At 44.4% G+C, this 19,737-nt stretch overlaps 3 protein-coding genes across 12 annotated transcripts in view; all 3 read right to left on the bottom strand.

The window, feature by feature from the left end:
• Window positions 1-690: 690 nt before the first annotated feature.
• On the bottom strand, window positions 691-6,373 carry sh2d5 (SH2 domain containing 5). 9 transcript variants are annotated; one of them, XM_056438440.1, is made up of 10 exons: window positions 6,118-6,372; window positions 5,636-5,724; window positions 5,090-5,170; window positions 4,937-5,011; window positions 4,723-4,869; window positions 3,969-4,169; window positions 3,683-3,866; window positions 3,242-3,341; window positions 2,395-2,554; window positions 691-1,527 (listed from the first exon to the last, which is right to left on the bottom strand). In XM_056438440.1, the coding sequence occupies exons 2-10, from the start codon at window positions 5,684-5,686 to the stop codon at window positions 1,393-1,395; spliced, it is 1,134 nt and encodes a 377-aa protein (XP_056294415.1). In that variant the 5' UTR covers window positions 5,687-5,724; window positions 6,118-6,372; the 3' UTR covers window positions 691-1,392. The 9 variants fall into 9 exon arrangements, with proteins under 9 accessions (XP_056294415.1, XP_056294413.1, XP_056294418.1 ...); XM_056438438.1 differs by having other exon boundaries at window positions 3,683-4,169; window positions 6,118-6,373; XM_056438443.1 differs by lacking the exon at window positions 6,118-6,372 and adding an exon at window positions 5,469-5,533 and having other exon boundaries at window positions 3,683-4,169; window positions 5,636-5,653.
• Window positions 6,374-7,711: 1,338 nt separating this feature from the next.
• hp1bp3 (heterochromatin protein 1, binding protein 3) lies at window positions 7,712-15,873 on the bottom strand. 2 transcript variants are annotated; one of them, XM_056438132.1, is made up of 13 exons: window positions 15,766-15,873; window positions 15,165-15,245; window positions 14,184-14,364; window positions 13,205-13,267; window positions 12,935-13,091; window positions 12,682-12,825; window positions 12,340-12,396; window positions 11,531-11,670; window positions 11,086-11,176; window positions 10,827-10,986; window positions 9,989-10,100; window positions 9,638-9,808; window positions 7,712-9,137 (listed from the first exon to the last, which is right to left on the bottom strand). In XM_056438132.1, exons 2-13 carry the CDS (start codon window positions 15,229-15,231, stop codon window positions 8,498-8,500), a joined length of 1,983 nt encoding a protein of 660 aa, XP_056294107.1. In that variant the 5' UTR covers window positions 15,232-15,245; window positions 15,766-15,873; the 3' UTR covers window positions 7,712-8,497. The 2 variants fall into 2 exon arrangements, with proteins under 2 accessions (XP_056294107.1, XP_056294108.1); XM_056438133.1 differs by lacking the exon at window positions 15,766-15,873 and adding an exon at window positions 15,389-15,691.
• Window positions 15,874-16,571: 698 nt separating this feature from the next.
• LOC130207794 (eukaryotic translation initiation factor 4 gamma 3-like) overlaps window positions 16,572-19,737 on the bottom strand; it is a 61,430-nt gene continuing 58,264 nt past the window's right edge. Inside the window, exons 33-36 of the mRNA XM_056436496.1 lie at window positions 18,676-18,822; window positions 18,417-18,498; window positions 18,151-18,297; window positions 16,572-17,777 (exon numbers count right to left, since the gene is read on the bottom strand). Of these exons, the coding sequence (XP_056292471.1) occupies window positions 17,596-17,777; window positions 18,151-18,297; window positions 18,417-18,498; window positions 18,676-18,822 (558 nt within the window). The 3' untranslated portion in view covers window positions 16,572-17,595. The remainder of the gene's footprint in view (window positions 17,778-18,150; window positions 18,298-18,416; window positions 18,499-18,675; window positions 18,823-19,737) is intronic.

Genomic DNA, 19,737 nt, shown 5'->3' with positions numbered 1-19,737 from the left:
TAGCTCGCTCTAGAGTTTTGGAAAGAAAGGGAAGAAGAGAGGCCGGTCTATGTTGTCGACTTCAGACGGGTTGAGTTTCTTCAGGAGAGGGTTGACTCTCGCCTTCTTCAGTCATGGAAACAGCCAGTGGAGAGGGTGCCGTTAATAAGATGAGTAAGAAACGGTAAGAAGGTCAGGAGCAACAGCCTGGAGAATGTAAGACGGGACGGGGTCAAGGGGGCAGGTGGTCGGAGGTAACCAAGGTAAGAACTTGATTAGGAGACAAGGGGACGAAAGAGGAAAGCGAGGGGGATGAAGAAGAAGTTGGTGGTAGGGTCGTGGAAGTGGCTTGATAGAAGGAGGAGGGGGACAGGAGGGGGATCAAGGAGATTGGAAAAGATAGAGAAGAGTTTTTAGCAAAAGAAGATTGAATTTATGTTTGGTAGAAAGAGCTTTTGGCTGGAGAGAGAGGCCGCGAAGGAGGAGAGAAGAGATTGATAGGCGAGCAGGTCAGCTGATTGATTAGATTTTCACGATTTCCTTCCCGACGCTCGCCAGGCGACTCTCTCGGCGCACAACGAGTCAGACAACCACGAGGCCGGAGAGGACGTGCCAACCGGTCGCGTCTTCAAATGACAAAGAGAATCGAGAGAGTAGAGAATCATAAATAAAGTCATAAATAATGGAAAACAACTTCTCTTTTTACTGGACTTGGGTTGAAAACAGAAAAATCTGTTTAATCTCAAACCGGGGGGGGAACAACAAGGAATACTGTTTGTTGGAAAAAAAAGTAAAATAAAAAAAAATGTTGGGTATAAAGCAGACTTTTGGACCAGAAAACACTATCTCACATGCAACCTTATGACCAAGACCTATACTTTCATATAACTGTTCCTTTAACAAACATTACCAGTTAAAACCAGTGAACAAAACTTTAAAAACACAGATAGTTTGAACATTTCCCTTCTCAGAGGGATTAAAATTCAAGGAACAATACAATTTAAAGACCAACGTACGGCTTTGACATCCCGTGCAAACATAAAATTCCACGTCAAAGCACTTTCTCCTCTGATGCCTTAAAAAAACAAAAATACCTTTAAAAATGATTACATGGAAATGCATAAAAAGCAGCAAGCACAACATATTACGCCGTTACAGATAAGTACCCGTTGATGAAATTGCTTGAATACTATACAATAAGTGCCAACACTAGTAAGTATAGGTGCATTGTATGTTAATGAAGCCTCCCCCCCAAAAAACACCAAATGTGATTTTTTAAAAATAGATAAAAGATGATGTGCAAAAATCAATTAAAAAAAAGGTGTCACTCATTCGGAGGTTGGCAATCCACAAGTTCCAGTGTCCAGGGTTTAAAACCAGGGCTTTCTGTGGGAGCCTTTAATCCGGCCTTTGTTAATCCGGGCTTTGTTCCTCCCACTCGTAACAGTGGTTCACTCGCGCACAGCTCAGCAGACACGGCAGCTCACCCAGCGTCTCCGTGTAGTGCTCGATCAGCTCGGCCACGGAGCCGAATTCAGTCTTGTGCGTCTGCCGCAAAGAAAGAAAAACACAAAGAAAACACAGTAAGATCAGAGGTCACAACTGGGGTCACACCGATTTATCTGTTTAATCAAACACCAATAATGACTTAATTATTCTTGGATTCAGCGAGTTTGTCTCAGAGCCGAGTTTATAGTCTAAATAAGTCCAAGTACTTGCAATTTAAGAGTATACTCTACCTCTCAGACACCCCTTTACACACAATACACTCTACATTTTTTAAATATAAAACACTGAATTGCATATTTACCCACAAGGAGATCTAGATCCTTTAAAAGTGCATCATGTGTTCATGATGCTTGGCTTGAAATAAGAGTTATGAATTCTCATTGACGCAACAAAAAAAAATACACAATATATGTAGCCGAGGGGGGATAATACGTTTTCAAACTTTTCATCTACTGGAGAAGCTTAATATCACACATAAATACCTTTCATATGTGATATTACATATAAGTAATGCATGTTATTTATAAATGTTATTCATAAAGTAGCAAGGGGAAATTTCCTCTGTAATTCATTCTCTATCTCATCTGGTTTCCGCTACTTATCTAGACAAATATTATCCCAAAATACTTAGAGATTCTACTTTTTAAGTCCCGGTATCAACCAGTTGGCTTTGGGAGCCGGCCGATAGAGTATTGATCCGATACCAGCGTTTAATAATGAGCTGGATGCCTCTCTGTGTGGACGGGACTTGAACATTGCTTTTCTTTTGTAAAGACAATGTAACAAATAAATGCACAGATATAACATGTTGGTCTCTAATAGCCGATCCAGTGCCGAGTCAGCGCCGGCCCGATCTCAGCATCACAGCATCACACATGACGTGTTCAATCTAAACACAGCGACTACCTCGAGCAGCAGCGTCCCGGCGCTGGTGCTTTCGATGAGGTGGGTGATCAGGCCACAGGGGAGGCGGACGATGAGGGAGCCACATTTGGGTTTCTTCGGATGAGGACACAGGAGGTACGACCCCAGAACGTCGTCCGCCAGCAGGGAACAGCTGCCGTCACTGAAATATACCACACGGCCACGCAGTTAGAAGAAGAAGAAGGTAATAGTAGTAGAAGTAGTATACTTCGTCTTCTACTATAGTAGAAGAAGAAGAAAATAGTAGTAAAAGAAGAAGTAATAGTAGCAGAAGAAGAAAGTAGAAGAAGAAGTAGTAGAAGAAGAAGTAGTAGAAGAAAGTAGTAGTCGAAGAAGTAGAAAAAAGTAGTAGTCGAAGAAGAAGAAGGAAGTAGTAGTAGCAGAAGGGAGCAGTAGTAGAAGAAGATAGTAGTAGAAGAAGAAGAAGAAGGTAGTAGCAGAAGGAAGTAGTATAGGTAGAAGAAGAAGAAAGTAGTATAGGTAGAAGAAGAAGAAAGTAGGAGTAGTATAGGGAGAAGTAGAAGAAAGTAGGAGTAGTATCGGTAGAAGAAGAAGAAAGTAGAAGAAGTAGTAGTCTTCGAAGAAGAAGGAAGTAGTAGTAGCAGAAGGTAGCAGTAGTAGAAGGAAGTAGTATAGGTAGAAGAAGAAGAAAGTAGTAGCAGAAGGTAGGAGTCGAAGAAGAAGAAAGTAGTAGTAGAAGTCAAAGGTAGTAGCAGAAGGTAGCAGTAGTAGAAGAAGAAGAAAGTAGTAGTAGCAGAAGAAGTAGTAGTAGTAGAAGAAACAAACAAACAGAACGAGTGTGCAGGGCCGTGAAGCGAGTGGCGCTCACGTCGCGATGCCAGCCCAACGCCACACCGCCTGAGCCAGAGCTTCTTCGGTTTCGGCCAAGCTCGGCGTGCGGGACTTCCTCGCTGGAGCTTCGTCTTTTCCTGAGTCGCGAGAGAAGAGGAGCTGTCATTGTGTGGAGTTGGAGACGTTTCGGCACCACGTCCGGGTCCGAGAGAAACGTGGAGCTGCTCAGGAGAACCCAAAGCAATCCCAAAAGGGCCGACATGAACAAAGAAAGGCGATTAAATGAACCATAAAAACGATGCAATTGCACACACAAAAATAACCCCACGTGTCTAAAAATCACAAAATCCACCTTCTGACACCCCGACAGACAGTGAGCGGCTCCCCATCACCCGGACACGGAGGAGGAGGAGGAGGGGTTCGCTTTACCTCATCAACTCCCTCACTCTCGACAGCGCCCTGTGAACACTCGGCCCACCTTGTGACGCGCTCAGCCGCTCCTGAACGCAGCGCTGCTTGAGCGGCGTGAACGTGAAGGAGCGGTACGCGCCGGAGCGCAGCGCTTTGGTGCGGATGGCTTTCTTTCGCACCAGCGAGGGCGAGGAGGTGGGGAAGACTTCCTCCTGGCTGCTCTGCAGGTCGTCGAAGGACTTTTGATCCTTCTGTGCAGACGGGCGGGAAACGGGGAGGGAGGGGAAAACACTGGGGTGAAAAGGGAAACGCACGACGTCGTGCACGCGCGAACACGAGGACGACGTTGAAACCTTGGTGCCCGGCAGAAGCCCCTGAAAGGGGGCTCTCCGGAAGGAGACCAGGGCGCTGACGCTGAGGGGGAAGCCGTGGTTGAGCAGGGAGGGGTTGCGGCGAGGCGTCGAGCCAACGGAGTCCTCCTGGGCCTCGTCCGGGTGCTTCTCCAAGTAGCACAGCTGGAAACAGCGGCAGAGCAGCAGGTTCAGGAACTGCGCCTACAGGAGGGAACGTGGGCAGTACGTTTATCCAATTTTCGAGCAATTTAATTTTTAAGCATTTATTTAAGAAACTACATTCTTTAGTATGTGACACAGTTGAAACTCAGGTGGAAATCCTGCTCTGAGTCATGTGCAAAAGACGCGGGATTTGCGCCCTAAAACAGAAAGGTTGGTTTTAAAAAGTAGCAGCGTGTGGGATTTAGTGCCACCTAGTGGTGAGGTGGCAGATTGCAGCCATCTCAATAAAGCGGGTCGGAGAGCTACGGTGGTCTGTCCTCAGGGAAGAGTCTCTCTCTTTATAGAAACAACATGGCAGACTCTTTATGAAGGGCTCGTTCCAAGTGATTCATATAGTTATGAATTATATATCCAACATAGATCCTGAACACCTTTAAGCACCAGTTTAAGACGTTAAAATGGTTCGAGAGCGCAGACGACGACTCGCGGTGATGGACCTCAACTACGTTGGAGCTGAAGCTTTCTCGCTAGAAATAATCGAGAAGACTCGACTCCCGAGCAGCTCCTTTTGGTCGTTGGTCATTTTGCTTACCGCTCTGGAGTGGCGGGCCTTGAACACGTGGCAGTACAGCTGGGCGTCAGAGCTGCCCGGGTTGTGGGAGACGAAGGCAAACTGGGCGTCGGTGGGCCGGGCGGTGGACAGAGAGACTCTACGCAGAGCGTGAGCCATCAGGAGCGTCTGAAATACACCATCTTAATATTTGAGGCCTCTGTGTGTGTGTGTGTGTGTGTGTGTTCACATGTACCGTTTCATCCTCGTTGTACATCTTCACACCTTTGATGGAGAATTTCAGGGACACAGGCCGTCGTCTTTTGCACGTCTGATTGAAGACAACCAACATATTTGATATTTTGTTCTCATGTTGAACAGTAGGAAGCTGGCAAGGCTCAGGACTCACTTTAAGGGACTTCAGCTGAGTGTGCAGTTGCTCCATCTGGTCGTCCAAGCAGCGGTCATCCACAAGAAATGAGCCCACGTACTTAAAAACACAAATAAAATCACAAAGGGATTTTGGAAGTTCTCGCTCTGGAAAAATGACCCACACCCTCCATGACAATGTCAAGGGATTTGTCAAAATATGGAAACTGGTCTTCGACATGGTGGACCCCCCCGGGCTGGACATTGCTGTGCCAGATTAAAAACACTGGTACCGATGGTGACTTGATTTGATGATGTCACCTTAAATATGTACTTATGTTAGACTGGTGATGTGTGAATGTGTTATTTGCTGTGGTTTTTCTAATTATTTTGTAGTCTGTTTTTTTGTTGTTCTTTACCCTTTTATTTCTCCTTTCCCTTTGTATTGTATCCTTAAAGTCCAGTCTTGTTAATTTGTAAAAATCTAAATAAATATATAAAAAAGGAAAGAAAAAAAACCACATGTAAAAAAATAATTTTAAAAACACGAATGTGAAAGATGAAAAAAAGACATTTGTGGCGTCACCTCTGCTGATCTGGTCACGGTGCCTTCTTCTCCGGCCGGCGCCTCGCCCATGCTGCCGAGGCCGTCTCACACTCACGAGAAAAGCTGCACTAAAAAAATTAATTAAACAACATTTAGAAAGCGGTCAAAAAACGCGAAGAAAAATATAGTCACACAAATCACAACTGTGGTGCGACAGGAGAAGTCCAATGAAGGCGGAGCTATGGGTGACGAGCGGAGGAACGTGATTTATGTCGGTCACCTGTGATTTATTTATGTTTTTATTTAGGCCTCGTTAAAACAGTTTAGCAGCTCATCGCCTCATTTAAAAAAAAATCAGCTCCACAAACGAGTCAAAGTACAAATAAAGTGAAACTTCACCTTTGAGCCGTTTCCGCCCCTTGTGTAAACGTGTGTGTTTATGCATGTGTGTGTGTGTGTGTGTTTTTGCATGTGCGTGTGTGTGTGTTCGTAACGAGGCTTTAAAATCTTATAAAACTCACGTTTCAGAGTCGCAGCGGCTCCACGGACACAACCAGTCCGCCTCTTCTTCTTCTTCTTCGTCGTCTTCTTCACGTGAACGCCGACGTGCTTCCTCACCTTTCTTACCTGCTGCCGCTCCTCGGTGGCCCAGGTGTGCTGCTGCTGCTGCCCGGGGGAGAGGAGGGGTTGGAGGGGTGTATTTATCAACACGTCGGCCCCCTGAGATATGAACTATAACTTTTCCTCCCTCTCCCGGCTGCTGTCTCTCTGTATACACTTTTGTTTTCTCTCCAGCTCCACACATTCCTCCTCCTCCTCCTCCTTCTTCTCCTCCTCCTCCTCCTTCTCCTTTTTTAAAATGCTCCACAAATTCCTTCTCGTTGCGCAATTCACCGCTGTGACGTCATACGTCAAGTGGTGATGGGAAAGTCAACTTTCATTCATAAACAGACTATTTTCCCGGATCACATAAAGTTTAAACAATTTCTCTGAGAATGTAACTCTCCGCTGAAGACCATTAGAGAATAATGTAATATTTTAATATCTTTGTTCATATCTTTATTTACATAAATGATATATATAATATAAATTTTTTTTTTTAAATATAAAATAATCTACCTAAATATTAGCTGCACATTCATAATATCTAGTATAAACACATTTTCAAACAAGATTAAAGTATAATGAAATTAAAACAATTAGTTTATATAGATGGATAGATTTTTAAAAAAAAATTATTTATATGTATATATATATATATACACAAATATATATATATATAACTATTTTTTTTCATCGATCTATATACTCATTATTTTAATTTTATTATACTTTAATCTTGTTTGTAAATGTGTTTCTACTAGATATTATGAATGTGCAGCTAATATTTAGGTAGATTATTTTTATATTACATTAAGTTAATACACAAATAAATTCAACAATAATTCAGAGCAAGAACAATTCAGTGAAGAATGTTATATGAAATAGATAATGAAATATTAAATATATTTTTATATTTAGTAAAAAAATATTGATGGCAGACAGAATTAAGCTCATTTAGCTGCAAACAACTTATATGGACATCTTTTATTAACTTTAAATACGTTTTTCTGTACAATCTAAATAGTAACTAATTATATATAAATAACTTTCCACCAATCAGCCAACCTTAGTTTGAGCCTAGTCCCACACTGAAACAAGGCACTATTTAGTTTCAACAATTTTAATAAAAATAGAGAACAGAATGTAAGCAATTAAATTAGTAAAAGTGGAGAAATATAATCACCACAAACTAAACCCCCCCCCCCCCCCAAACGTCTTAATCAAAGATTGTCTCCACTAAACAAAGAGGATGTTAACGTTGTGTTTTCAGGTCAAAACCACCTCTTGTTTTTATTGTTACCCGTTTGTGTTCCTGAAGAACAAGCCTCAGGCCACGAGACGACACCATGTACGGGGAAGCCTAAACTAAATGATGTACGCATCTTTATATTCTTGAATTGGGAAAAAAGAGATGTGGAAATTCTCTGTACACAAAAAAAACAGCAAGTTTACAAATATAGCCATTTTATTAATGACTTGGAAAAGAAGCTTAACACAAGGAATACATGCATGCAGGGTATGAGCCATTATCCTTTTTATTATTAACAAAACACATCTTAGTTTGGTACTGAATCACAGCTGTAAAGCAATAAAATCAATTTATGTTTAAGCTTGTTACAGACACGTATCAAAAGACACATTTTTATTCCCTAAAGTGTTTGAAATTAATACCAACAAGTGTTTTTTTTCTCCTTCTCGGTTCAGTCCGACAATCCCCATCACCTGGAGGCCAAATCTCTTCTCGGGATTTTGTTTTGGTTTTAAATAAAATATCAAATCATTGTGACGAATCAGAATATAATTTAACGGATGGATACAAATTCAAATTCTTGTGCAGCACTGCACGGTCCAAGAAAATATTGTTTTATCCCACGATACAAGAGAACCTTAAAATCTGTCTTCTATTTAAAAAATAAAAATATTCGGAACGTCTCCACCCATTATCTTTCAAATTAAATCGGTTTGTCAACCCTTCAAAACACAGACATCTCACTTCATGTGACACGAGGAACGCGTGCTGCAGACGACTAACGAGCGGGTTGAGGAACGGATATAAAAACCAAGTCACGACGAGGCTCTCGTTGCAGTTCTTCGGATCTAACTGAGCTTTTCTACACATGGCGATTTAAAAAGGAACTCCAAAAACTTTCAGTGTACAGTAAAACTTGGAAGGATAACATTCTTAATCTACACTAGAAATAAAAAAAATAAACCTGCCCTGTTAAAAAGGGAGAACATGATAGAGAGAGCGAGCGAGAGAGCATTGAAACGCCGCTGCGGCCCAGTGTGTGGGGGCTCTCAGTACTTCCCCCTCTTGGACCGGCGGGTGGTCTTCTTGGCGCTCTTCGCGGCGGCGCCCTTTTTCACCACAGGTTTCTTGGGGGATTTCACTTCGGCCGCCGGGCTCTTGGAGCCCCCTCTGGTCGCCGCCGCCCTTTTAGCCACGGGCTCCTTGGCGGGCGAGTCCTCGGGCTTGGACCGCTTGGAGCCGCTCCTCGTCGTCTCCTTGGGGACCACGACTTCCTCCTCCTCTTCTTCTTCTTCTTCTACCTCCTCCTCCGCCTCCTCAGGGGACGAATCTCTGTACACCGGTCGCTTGGCCCCCCTTTTGGCCAGCTTTTTAACCGCAGGCGTTTTGGGCTTCTTGGCGGGAGCGCCCCGCTTTACGGGCGTGGCTTTCGGAGGCGGCGGGGATTCCTTCTTGGAGGTCGAGGATTTCCTGCCCCCTCGCTTGGCCGGAGACGCCGCCTTCTTGGCCGGAGACGCCGCCTTCTTGGCCGGAGACGCCGCCTTCTTGGCCGGAGACGCCGCCTTCTTGGCCGGAGACTTCTTGGCGAGGGATCGGCCTCGGCCTTTAGCCTTCGACTGACTCGAGCTCCGAGACTTCTTGGCGGGCGGGGGGCGGCGGACCTTGGGCGGAGGCCTCTTTTGGGATCTTCTAAAAAAGCAATTAGAACAGGGAAGCAGCGCGATTAGAAACGTGACTTGTGATTACTGGAAAACGAAATAACGAAGAGAGCAACGCCGACTCCAAAACACACACACACACACACGTGTCCAGCTGCTCAGCACGGGGATCCCGGTGATCCCAGTTGGATCTTTGATGGGTCAAAAATAGCTGGAGAATAAAACTCCTCCACTCCGACAAGGACAGTTTTATTATCTGTAAGTCTGAACAGAGAATATAATGGTCTGATATTGAAGTATCCAGCTTCTTCTGATAATGGTTCATAGCCTCAGCCATAAAGACATTTACAGCCGTGTCAAAAATGTCACGTTTGTGCAAATGTTTTGTTTAATGGAACTTAAACTTTTTTTTTTTTTACAACATAAATGTATTAGTCAGTGAGCAGACATTTATCTTTTCATGAATGTCATTATGAATGATAAGGAAATGTGTTTTAAGAAGAACAAGTACAGATTTATTTTTCTACTAACCTCCGAGGGGGAGCTTCTTCCTCCTCCTCTTCGTCGTCGTCTTCGTCCTCCTTCTCTTCTTCCGCCTCCTCCTCCTCCTCCTCGTCAGAAGAGTCAGCCTTCCGCCTCTGCCTGGACGGCGGGGTTATCTTTGTAAGGTCGTTGAACTTTTCTGGGTACAGGATGGTCGGGCTGCAGAGTGAAATCATGTGAAAATTAGAATTTTTTTCTATTTACTAATATTTTCTCGAAATCGTCCAACTTATCAGCGTAGCTTAAAAACAAAAAACACGTTGCATGGAAAGCTTAATGTGCCGACTAAATAAATAACCGTTAACCATGTGACAAAGTGTTAGAATGCAGTTGCCGTACCTCGGGTAGAAGGGGAACGAGAGCTGGTAGGTCCCGGTGAAGCCGTGGCCGCTGATCTGCTCCATCCAGCCGAGTACTTTACACTTCATCAGGGTCCTCCTCAGGCTGGCCACTGCAGAAAAGAGTCCTCCTTTTAAAACCGGGTCACCAAAAGCTCTCCGAGCGGCGCGTTGCGGTTTTGATGTTGGAAAAGGGAAATAATACACTTTACAAAACAAGCCCTGAAAGCGACATCGTGCTGGAGAACGCGGGTGTAGAAGTTTACTTCCTTCTCTGCAGGGGAAAGCAGCTGTGAGCAACGTGCCCGCATGTTGACGCAATAAAACAAATAGCTTTTATGTTGAGGAAAAGTCAAAAACATCCAGACGTAGAATCGTCAACTTTTCTAAACTTTGTTGCAGAATTATCGAGACGGAGTCAAGATCGAAAACCTTCGTTTCGGGGGCTTTAAGAGCACCGCTACGGACGTTTTCTTTAAAGAGCAAACAACTGACCCATAGGCTTGCAAGTCAATCACTAAAGGAAGTAGCTGAGGAAGTAGCTGAGGAAGTTGCCAAAAAGGTTCGTCAGGATGTGCACGAACCAAAACCCGACAGGATCGTATGCGAGGCTCACGATTAATCAAAAATGTCCAGTTTTCAGCTGAATCAGCAATTTCTCACACAGAATCAGCACTTTTTAGGAGACGACCTCCTCGCAGGTGGCTGAGCCCTTTGGTTGGCTTCCGCTGAGAGTTACTTTTCTCATTAAGCCATCTAGCATTTGATTTACTATAAAAGAAATGTTTTAAGTGAGCAGCGGTCCAGCCAAGACTTGTAAGAAAGAGGAGGAGTCTTACTTAGTTGGTACTCCTTCCTGTCCTTGTTGGTGTCCACCAGGTATCGGCGCAGAATGGTTGTGCTGCAGGTTTTCGGTTCGTTCATGGCGGTGATGGCGGTCGTGATGGCGTCCTCCAAGTTGCTGCCCTTCAGCAGGACGTGGTTACCGGTGCGCTTCAGCTGCGACATGAACAGGGTATCGGGTCAGAAGCGCTTCAGTCAGTCTGTCGCCGCGGTGGGACGACACGGACCGGTACCGGTCGTCACGCAGAGCTTTACCTGGAAGGTGCCGTTGGCTCCTTTCCCAGTGATCTGCTCCAGGTGTCCTTTCTCGACCGCCTTCACCAGGGCGGACTTCAGGAGCTCTGGCCTGAGGGCGGAGCAGCCAACCAGTAATATATTCATTAATCTCAGCAAACGCACACATCTCCAAGTTACCGAATTTTTTTTTTGTGCGAGAAAAATGTATTTCTTGTGAGCAATGAGTTGATGCATCTCCCCGTCTATAATTAAAAATGAATATTTCACAGCCTCCCAAATCCAACTTTCTTGCATCTACTCCATTTAACATCGGCATTTAAATAAAGTGGGTTTACCGACGGCCGGACAGATTTAAAACGGGAAACTTTTGTAACTTTAAAGACTCGTTTGGCTTCAGAATAGATCGTTAGCCGCTCGTCTGCAGTTATAAAACAACATGTAACTGGAAGAACATGATCTGTACCTGTTTTGGATGTTCAAGCCGGGGAAGTGCTGCTCCAGGTATTTCCTGATCAGGTAGTAAGAGGCCTCTTTGGGCTCACAGAGCCGAGTGATGATGAGGGGAAGAGCGTCTCCCAGAGCCTCAGCCTTCACCGCTGCTTTCTGTAATGACGACCAAACACACCACAGGCTGAACCCGCCGACTCAACTTCAGGAACAAGAAGGCAGATAACTTAAACGAGAGCCGGCTGGCATTACATTATTAACGGGGTGAAACAAGATGGCATGACAAAAATGTGTAATTTTTTCTCTCAAGCCAGTCAAGAAGGACGATTTGAATGATTAACCCACTGGATTCATTCTGTTACTCACTTAGTTTCAAATTTATGTTCCCGTTGGCAAAATAACTATCGTTTACATTCTGCAACCGCTTCGTGCACTCTGATTTCATCATATATAGTAAATAAAATTGTGGGACGACGCAAACAGAGTGTAATTAAAGCCATCAGTATAAACATGACATCAAGGTGTGTACACGAGATGTGCTCAAACTTTAGAATAAGCTATACGTCCATCTAAGACTCTTGCGACAAATTAATTTAAAAAACCAACTGGTGATTTATTGAGAAACGACCAGAAACTGACTGATACAGATGATGTCATCATACCACCCAACAATCTATGAGCTGTTGCTACGATTTACTACTTAAGGAGCTCCTCAGTCCTACAGAGCGAGCTGGACACCGATCTAGAGACGATGCATTTTGGAAACGCGCATCGTCCCCGACACACAAGTATCGTACATCACGTCGGCCCGCCGCTGCTACGCACCTTAGAGACGGACTGCTTCCCGATGGCGAAGCTTCCTGAAAGGCCTTTGCCCTTCAGCTGCGACAAACAGAACAAGAGTGAGTCGTGTTCTTACACACTTTCAATGAGCATCCGTAAATCACTCGGTAGCTTTCACCAAAAAAGGTTACTACTTCCAAGAGGGATTTCAAAAATACTGTATTTTTTGGATTCTGGGAAGTTCACTCTCCAGAAACAACACCCAAATGTTTTAAAAATAAAGCGGTAGCATTACACGTCTTCTCATTAAAGTTCCTTCCAGATTTTACACGATGCCTTCGTCTACTTCTTTTATACGAGAGACGGATGAAATTCGACATTCACCTGTTTGATGGTTCCCTTCTCCAAATGTTTCTTCATCGCCTTCTTGAGGAGAAACTTCTTCTTGCCGAGCTCCATCTCGGGGTATTTCTTCAGAATATATTTCATGAAGGACTGGAATGAAACTCCAGACTTGTCATTAGAAGACTGCGAAGAAAAGGAGGACAATAAATCAAGAGGAGGGAGAAAGAAAAAAGGTTAAAACATCAAAACAGGAGTCTCCCCCCGTTGATGCGTCCACCGGGTTCCTACACACCGCAATAGCTTCGATGAGAATGTTATCCACTTTGTGCTGAGTGCCCGCAAAGTTGGCGACGGGGAGCTTTTTGCCGGCGGCGACGCTCGCCCACGCGGGAATCGCCCGCTTCACCTTCTTGGATTTGGCTTTCACGTACTTGTAGCCGTCCTTCATCCTGCAGCCAGAGAGGAAGGAGCGAGACAACAGAAGTTCAGCGAGGAGGTTCGGGCCTTCGGGAGCGATATTTCACTGTGATTTCTACCACCCTTATCTCTAGCACATCCTCACCTTGGTAGGAGAACATAGCAGTGCGTTGCGCACTGGCCAGACGCGCAGTCCTTGCATTTGTCCCTTTGTCACCGACGGGGAAGACAAAATGAAGTTTGAGAACATCTCTCTGAACGATCACCACGTCATTTGACCCGTCCTGGTTCGCTGCGCTAGTGCGGAAAAGTCAATAGTCGCTTCGTCGTCATTAATACTTCCCCAACTGCAGCGAAATTAAGAGTAATTTCTTGAGAAGTTTAAGTATCGTTGTGCATGTGTGAAGATAATGAGACCCTGACTTTGAACTTTCAGAGCAAGATACAAAATCTACATCGAGCTTTCCTTCTCTTCCTTGCTCCAACCGGAAATGTTCGGCAGTGGTAGACAGACTCCAAACTTTAAAAACTATTAATAGTTCAATTTAAATGTTTACGTCAAGTGAAGAGTGAAAGAGGCACGATGAGCTTTATTTCAATTAATTTCATTTCTAACATGGTAGTTTAATGAATAATAATGCATCATATTTGATTTAATAAGTTATATTTTGTCCGTCACATCTGAATCGTAACACGTAGCATTTCTCTGTCAGGTAAACGTAGCACGACAATGTTTTCCTTGAAGCAAGTTGTTGGTACACAATTGAGTTGCATGTTTTTTTTTGTTATGTGCTTTGGGTGTCTAAGTTAATGAAACTATTTGAGGTAAAGTCAGAGTGCATTTCATCCATGATTCTGACGCGAGTAGCTTTGTGTGTGTTGCGCTCAACGAGGCGACGCACGTAAAGTATTTTATGGGAGCGGTTTCTCGAGAACGCTTGCGAGCAGCAGCGCCAGAGGCCGAACGGGCGAGTTTCCAAGCGGGAAATGCAGCACTGCGACCGCGAGGGGAGCCGCCTGCCGTCACCCAGCAGAGGCAAGGAGAATATAAACAGATAAAAGTGCTAACAAAGTGAAACATCGCAGCGTGCAGAGTTGCACACTAGCGCTCTGGTGAAACTCACTCTTTATTTCCCGTCCCTTCTTCTACTTTCTCCTCCGCGGGGTCCTCGGCCTTCTCCCCGTTCTCCGTGGGCTCCGTCTCGGAGGCGGCGTCGCCGTCCTCGCCGCCGGCCGGCACCGCTGAGGGTGCGGCCGGCTCCTCCTCGGCGGCGGGCGACTCCTCTGAGGACGCCTCCTCTGGCTCTGTGTCGGAGGAAACCATCGGCATGAGGAGGGGGAAGATGTGGAACGGTGCCGAGATGTAAATTAATGCGTTTTATGCAGCAGACGACCGAGCACTCGACTCCGGAAGCATCGTCTTTCATAGTTCTCCTTTTTGTTTGTTCTACTTCGGCAATAAAGTCACGGCAAATTATAAAAAGAGCATTTTTTTATTATTACTGCTTTTAAATAAATGTGGAATGTTAGCAGAAATAAACGTTAGCGACCCATGTTGGGTCAGGACGCTGATGGAGAGTTTAGACCGGATCTACGACACGCAACAAAAGTCTCCGGCCATTTATTGTGCAGTTTGCTGTATTTCGTCCTTTTAAAAATAAAAAATGAACAACTTATGGGTTGAGGTCAATGCTCTGGTTGTGCGGGACTGTTTAACTCCTCCTGCATCAGTATTTCCACATGCTGTGGTGATCTATTTGACCACGTGATTGCTGATTGGCAACATCTGCTGGAGTTTAGGCCTGGACTTAAGACTAAAGGGGACGTTCAAAGACAGTCTGGATATTATGCAGCCAAAACATTGGGCCAACAGCCTTTTTGCTTCTTGAAAAAAAAAAAAGGGTTTCACGCAGTATTGTTAACTTTTTTCTAACTCAGACATGTTATAATATAAAAAATATGCATATATTCTGAGTTAAGTCTGCATGTATGCAGAAGAAATATTGTAGAATATGGTTCCAATATAATCGAGATGAAACTGCATCTCCAGACCCCCGCGCAATGAGTCCCGCGTTCAGGTGATGGACGACCCCCACGAGCCTTACCTTTCTCTGCTGCAGCGGAGGGGGCCTTCTCCGGGGTCGGAGTCGCTGGTACTCGGCGTATCGGCATCACACGAGATTAACCTGGATAAAGAAAAATAACAAAACACGCAGGGGAGAAAAATAAATAAATAAATAAAAGCAAGCACATTAGCACCCAACGCTAGCCTGTGGCCCGCTCCCGTGGTACGTGTGTGGTTAAAACATGGCGACGCCGTAAAACCCACTTCATTCATTTGGGGCCCCGCCGTTCTCATGAAAACAGAAGAAAGGGCGCACTTGTGTTTCGCCGCCCCGCAAAAAACACCTTCGAGGCGGCGCAAAGCTCTTCGGCCCAACCGCCAAAATCTTCGCCTAGCAGAACATTTCGATAATTTGCACACGAGCCAAGAAGATGAGTTGCCAGAATAAATTTTTTTTAAGGCAATTTCGCCATTTTGTCCGTCGGTTTATACACACAGTAATGGCGTCGCGCAAGGCGAAAGAGAACGTATTTCAGTTGCACAGAGTTAGAACCGCCGGCAGACGCGTGATTTTTTTCAACGTCGCATCGGTGCAACTTGAAGTTTAGAGAGCGACTCGTCACGACGCGGATCAAACTTACCTCTCTTGCTGGTAGAGAAAACGTGAGCAACTTTCGAGAAAATTTCTGCACGATCCTTTATTTAGATTTCTCTGTTTATGAGCCCCGCCCCATTAGGACCGTTGGTTACGTCGCGGCGTCACGTCGAAGGATCCCCACTGTCATGGCCGCCGACACTTACCTTTTTAAATCGACTCGCTCGTCACTAACGGAAACGATGCGAAGCGCGCAAACCAACGGCGTCCCCCTCCCGCCCCTTAGGTAGATTTATTGACATTATGTTTAGTTTCGCTGATACCGTCGACCGTACAGCTCAATACAATATGAGCAAACCGTCAAGTCAACCGAGATAAATCAATTATTATCTATGAGCATTTGAAAACTACAGCCCTGGTGACGGTTTGAAAGGTCGTCTGTGGCAATGACTCATGGGAGATGTAGTTGTCTAACAAAGTTAACGTGAAGATGGACGCACTCATTCAGAACAGTAGTGGACACACATTACGAATACAATACACAGAAAACATGAATAAAGCATACATCAGCTTTTTAGCTGCAACATTTGTTTATATTAGGACTTTCACTATTAATGGTGCCCCATTAGGAATGACACCTTTTATACAGTCTATGGAGGTTAACAACTATTATTTTCAGGTTCTATTTATCTGCTTATTATTTTCAAAGATTAATGATTTAATTTTCTTCTTCTATTACACACACGCACATATATAAATAAATATAATAATCATATGAAGAAGTGCAGACAAGAGAAAGGAACTATGTGTCAACTATTTCAAAGCCAAAAGCACAAGTTGAGGATCAATGAATAAAGTTTGTTGATGCTTTAATTGTCTCATCGTGACTTCAGCTGCTCCTCTCAGGATGCCAAGGCGTTACCCAAAAACCAGGAACACACGCACACACACAACTAATCTGGCAACCCTCATCAAACACCAACCAAACAAATCATGACAATGAGCATTTTTAAATACCTTTTTTTGTCTTTAATGTATTTACAAGCTTTAATCTGCTCTGTAGGTCTGAAGTATTACAAGCATTTTCACGTTTCAGCGACCCTGGCCATTTGCTTTTTAATGTTTACATTTTTTGCTCGTTTTATTTCGATGTATCCGGTTTGTTCATCTGCATTTGTTTCGACAGTTCTGTGGACTGACTTGCATCGCTTTCTCCAACGCATCCCTCTGCCCCTCGCGAGGCGTATGGACATATCAACGTAGAGCTAGCCAAGGCTGAGGGAAACACTTCCGGGTTATTGATAACCTTTGACCTCAAAACGTCATACACGGACAACGTTAATAGTTTCTGTGCATCCATTCCTCTTTTTTTGTGTTTATCTCTGCTTCCCCTTCATCCCAAAATAACTTTGTTTGAACCTGTTTTAAACCAAACAGCGTGGAATCCAGGGAGGCTTTTTTATTTCACAATTATTATTTTGTTATTATAATTATTATTTATATTGTTATTTCTGTTGTTCTCATTTGTGAGCATCTGCAAACGTTAAATAACTTCCATATTTGCAGTCCTTAAAAAAATAATAAATTAAAGAGTCCGGAACCTATGTATCTTTTAAGTCTCTTCTTAAAAAGTAAAAAAAAAAAAAAAAAGTAAGTTAAAATTTAAAACAAAAATATCTTCTATGTATAATACAGGTATTTAGTGCTTCCGCCGTCGGAATCCAAACTCAAAATGGCGGCATGTTTCGGGAACCGTACCGCAGAAAAAAATTCCAGCCGTGAAACATGTCGTTGTGCCCACACACACACACACCCATTCTGAATGTTTGTCTGTTCTGCCGTGAGGATGCAGTTCTACTACGCCGGGTCCCCCTCGTCAATTGTCTTCCGACTCCTCCTCCGCCTCCCGCAGCCAGGTGAAGAAGGCCGTGACGGACTTGAGCGCCACGCCTTTGCCCTCCTGCTCCGCGGGGTCTTTGCTCGCCTCCCACTTGTAGAACGCGTCCTCCGAGATCACGTCCTCGTCGTACAGACAGTCGAAGAACATCCGGAGAAGGTCTGGAAGAAAAAATCAAATTGAGCTTTCTCTTGCAGATTTCTCCAACGTTAAGTACCCTGCTTTAATCTTACAGATTGGAATAATCTGAATATGGAGTTGAACATTTACTGTAGAAACAAGTGTGAACTACCTTTTGAATAGGAACTTTTGAACCCGACACGATACATACTCAGAAATATATTTTTTATTTATTTGAGCATCTACAATTCGATGACAACTGGGTGAACTTTATCTGCCGATGAAGACCGTGTGACATGATCGGCAGCTTCAGACCAGGTATTTTTCTACAATAATATCATTGAAACGATTCAGTCTTCTCTGATAAATCCCCCCCCCACCTCCTCTTAATATAACTTGAGGTGCAGCACTTACTTGGAGGCTGATCGAGGGCGACGATCAGCGCCTGAAGTGCATAAAGTGCTTGCAGCTGTCGCTCCGTGTCCGAGTTAAGGTACTTGAGTAATACGGGCAATCTCCTCTGGATGATGGCCGTGTCCACTCGACAGTTGGTGGTATCGTCTGTTCGGCGGAGCAAGATTGGAAAGTGAGTGCGCGCCGATGTTAAAATTGGGGGTGGCATTTTTTCATTTTTTTTGCAGAAGAGATGAATTTTGTCCTCCAGGTGGCGCAGTGCTTACCCTTCACTGCTGCCTTGCACACAGCCATCATCAAAGCCCTCAGGAAGGGAGACGAGCTCATCTGAGATTCATCCAGGGTCGCCTGGGAAATACAAAAAAAACACACACACACACACACACAACTTGTCAAGTTCATATTAAGGCAGTTATGATACAAAAGCACAGGAAACAGCTGCAATAATATTAAATAATATATAGATATTTTGTTAAACGACCCTCAGAATTTAAGCCACTCTAAGAAAGGAGTCACTTCTCGCACCTCGACCCAGTCAAAGATCTGCTCGTCGCTGGCCATGTCCTCCAGGAGGAGTTTCTCCAGCTGCTGACTCAGCTCCTCAGGAGACAAGATCCTGTTGGACAGAGCCGCCTCAGAACCGGACCCGTCCGACTCAACGAACTGGAGTTTCTGGTGGCATCAAGACGAAGGAAAGCGTTAGGAGGGGGTCGGAGAATATTGTGCATTAGTATCAGGAAAGCCACTTGTTGGTGACTGAGATTTCCTAGAATATATATATATATATATATATTAGTGCTGTGAAAAATAACGCGTTAACTCAGTTAATTCAATTACAGGTTTAACTAGTTTTTTTTTTTAACGCATTTAACGCATGCGCAGAATGAGCTTCCAATCCGTCTGTTGTTGGTCGTCGGGACGAAAAAAAAGTCACTTGCAAAATGAGCTTCCAATCCACCACTTCAATCTGAACTCTGTCCGCTTTCATGCAGACGGTCTGTTCATCGGTAATGATCCTTCCGCAGGTTCACCTCCGGAAACCTTGTTACGACTTTTACTTCCTGTAGATCAGGGTCTCAACACGTCGATCGCGACCTGCCAGTCGATCGCGGCGTAGTGTTGGTAGATCGCATGACATTAAAAAGATTGGCCCGCCCCCTGACATGTTCTCTATAGCACGTCTTTGTTCTTTTATTACGCGTTGCGTTAACACTTATCGATCTCCGTCTCGCGCGCCACAGAGCTCCGTGCGCATCGGACCGAGCAAAATAAAAGTCACTTGTCAATCTGTCCCGTGTCCGGGCCGGTGAGGTTTCAGCTTTGCAGCGGTGTCCCGCCGTCCCTTTCATCACGGCCCAGTTCATGAAGAAAACCCACACAGTCAGTTTGCCTCAGCAGCTGCTAGAGGAAGACTAGAGGCCTTTAGATTGTATCATGGTGGAGTTAATGGTTGACAAACAAGAGGAAATGTTCTGTTTAACCCTCCTGTTACCTTTACATTTACTAACATATTTTACCCTCGGGGTCAATTTGACCCCAGCAATTAAAACCTCAGAAAATTATTAGAATTAATATTGCTTCCCAAGT

The sequence above is a fragment of the Pseudoliparis swirei genome, chromosome 18 (genome assembly GCF_029220125.1).
Source record: "Pseudoliparis swirei isolate HS2019 ecotype Mariana Trench chromosome 18, NWPU_hadal_v1, whole genome shotgun sequence".
Taxonomy (NCBI): domain Eukaryota; kingdom Metazoa; phylum Chordata; class Actinopteri; order Perciformes; family Liparidae; genus Pseudoliparis; species Pseudoliparis swirei.
The sequence above is the reverse complement of the archived record's forward strand: the minus strand, read 5'-3'. Positions and strand labels throughout refer to the sequence as shown.

Excerpts from the sequence above, each read along its gene's own strand:
- sh2d5 (XM_056438435.1), bottom strand. The coding sequence starts at position 5,314 with ATGTCCAGCCCGGGGGGGTCCACCATGTCGAAGACCAGTTTCCATATT. Across the intron at positions 4,870-4,936 it reads TGTACAACGAGGATGAAACG|ACGCTCCTGATGGCTCACGC; the intron begins GTACATGTGAAC and ends GGTGTATTTCAG. Across the intron at positions 1,528-2,394 it reads CCGGGACGCTGCTGCTCGAG|ACGCACAAGACTGAATTCGG; the intron begins GTAGTCGCTGTG and ends TCTTTGCGGCAG.
- hp1bp3 (XM_056438132.1), bottom strand. The coding sequence starts at position 15,231 with ATGCCGATACGCCGAGTACCAGCGACTCCGACCCCGGAGAAGGCCCCC. Across the intron at positions 13,268-14,183 it reads GAAGGGACGGGAAATAAAGA|GGACAAATGCAAGGACTGCG; the intron begins GTGAGTTTCACC and ends TCGGTGACAAAG. Across the intron at positions 11,177-11,530 it reads GGCTTGAACATCCAAAACAG|GCCAGAGCTCCTGAAGTCCG; the intron begins GTACAGATCATG and ends CTCCGCCCTCAG.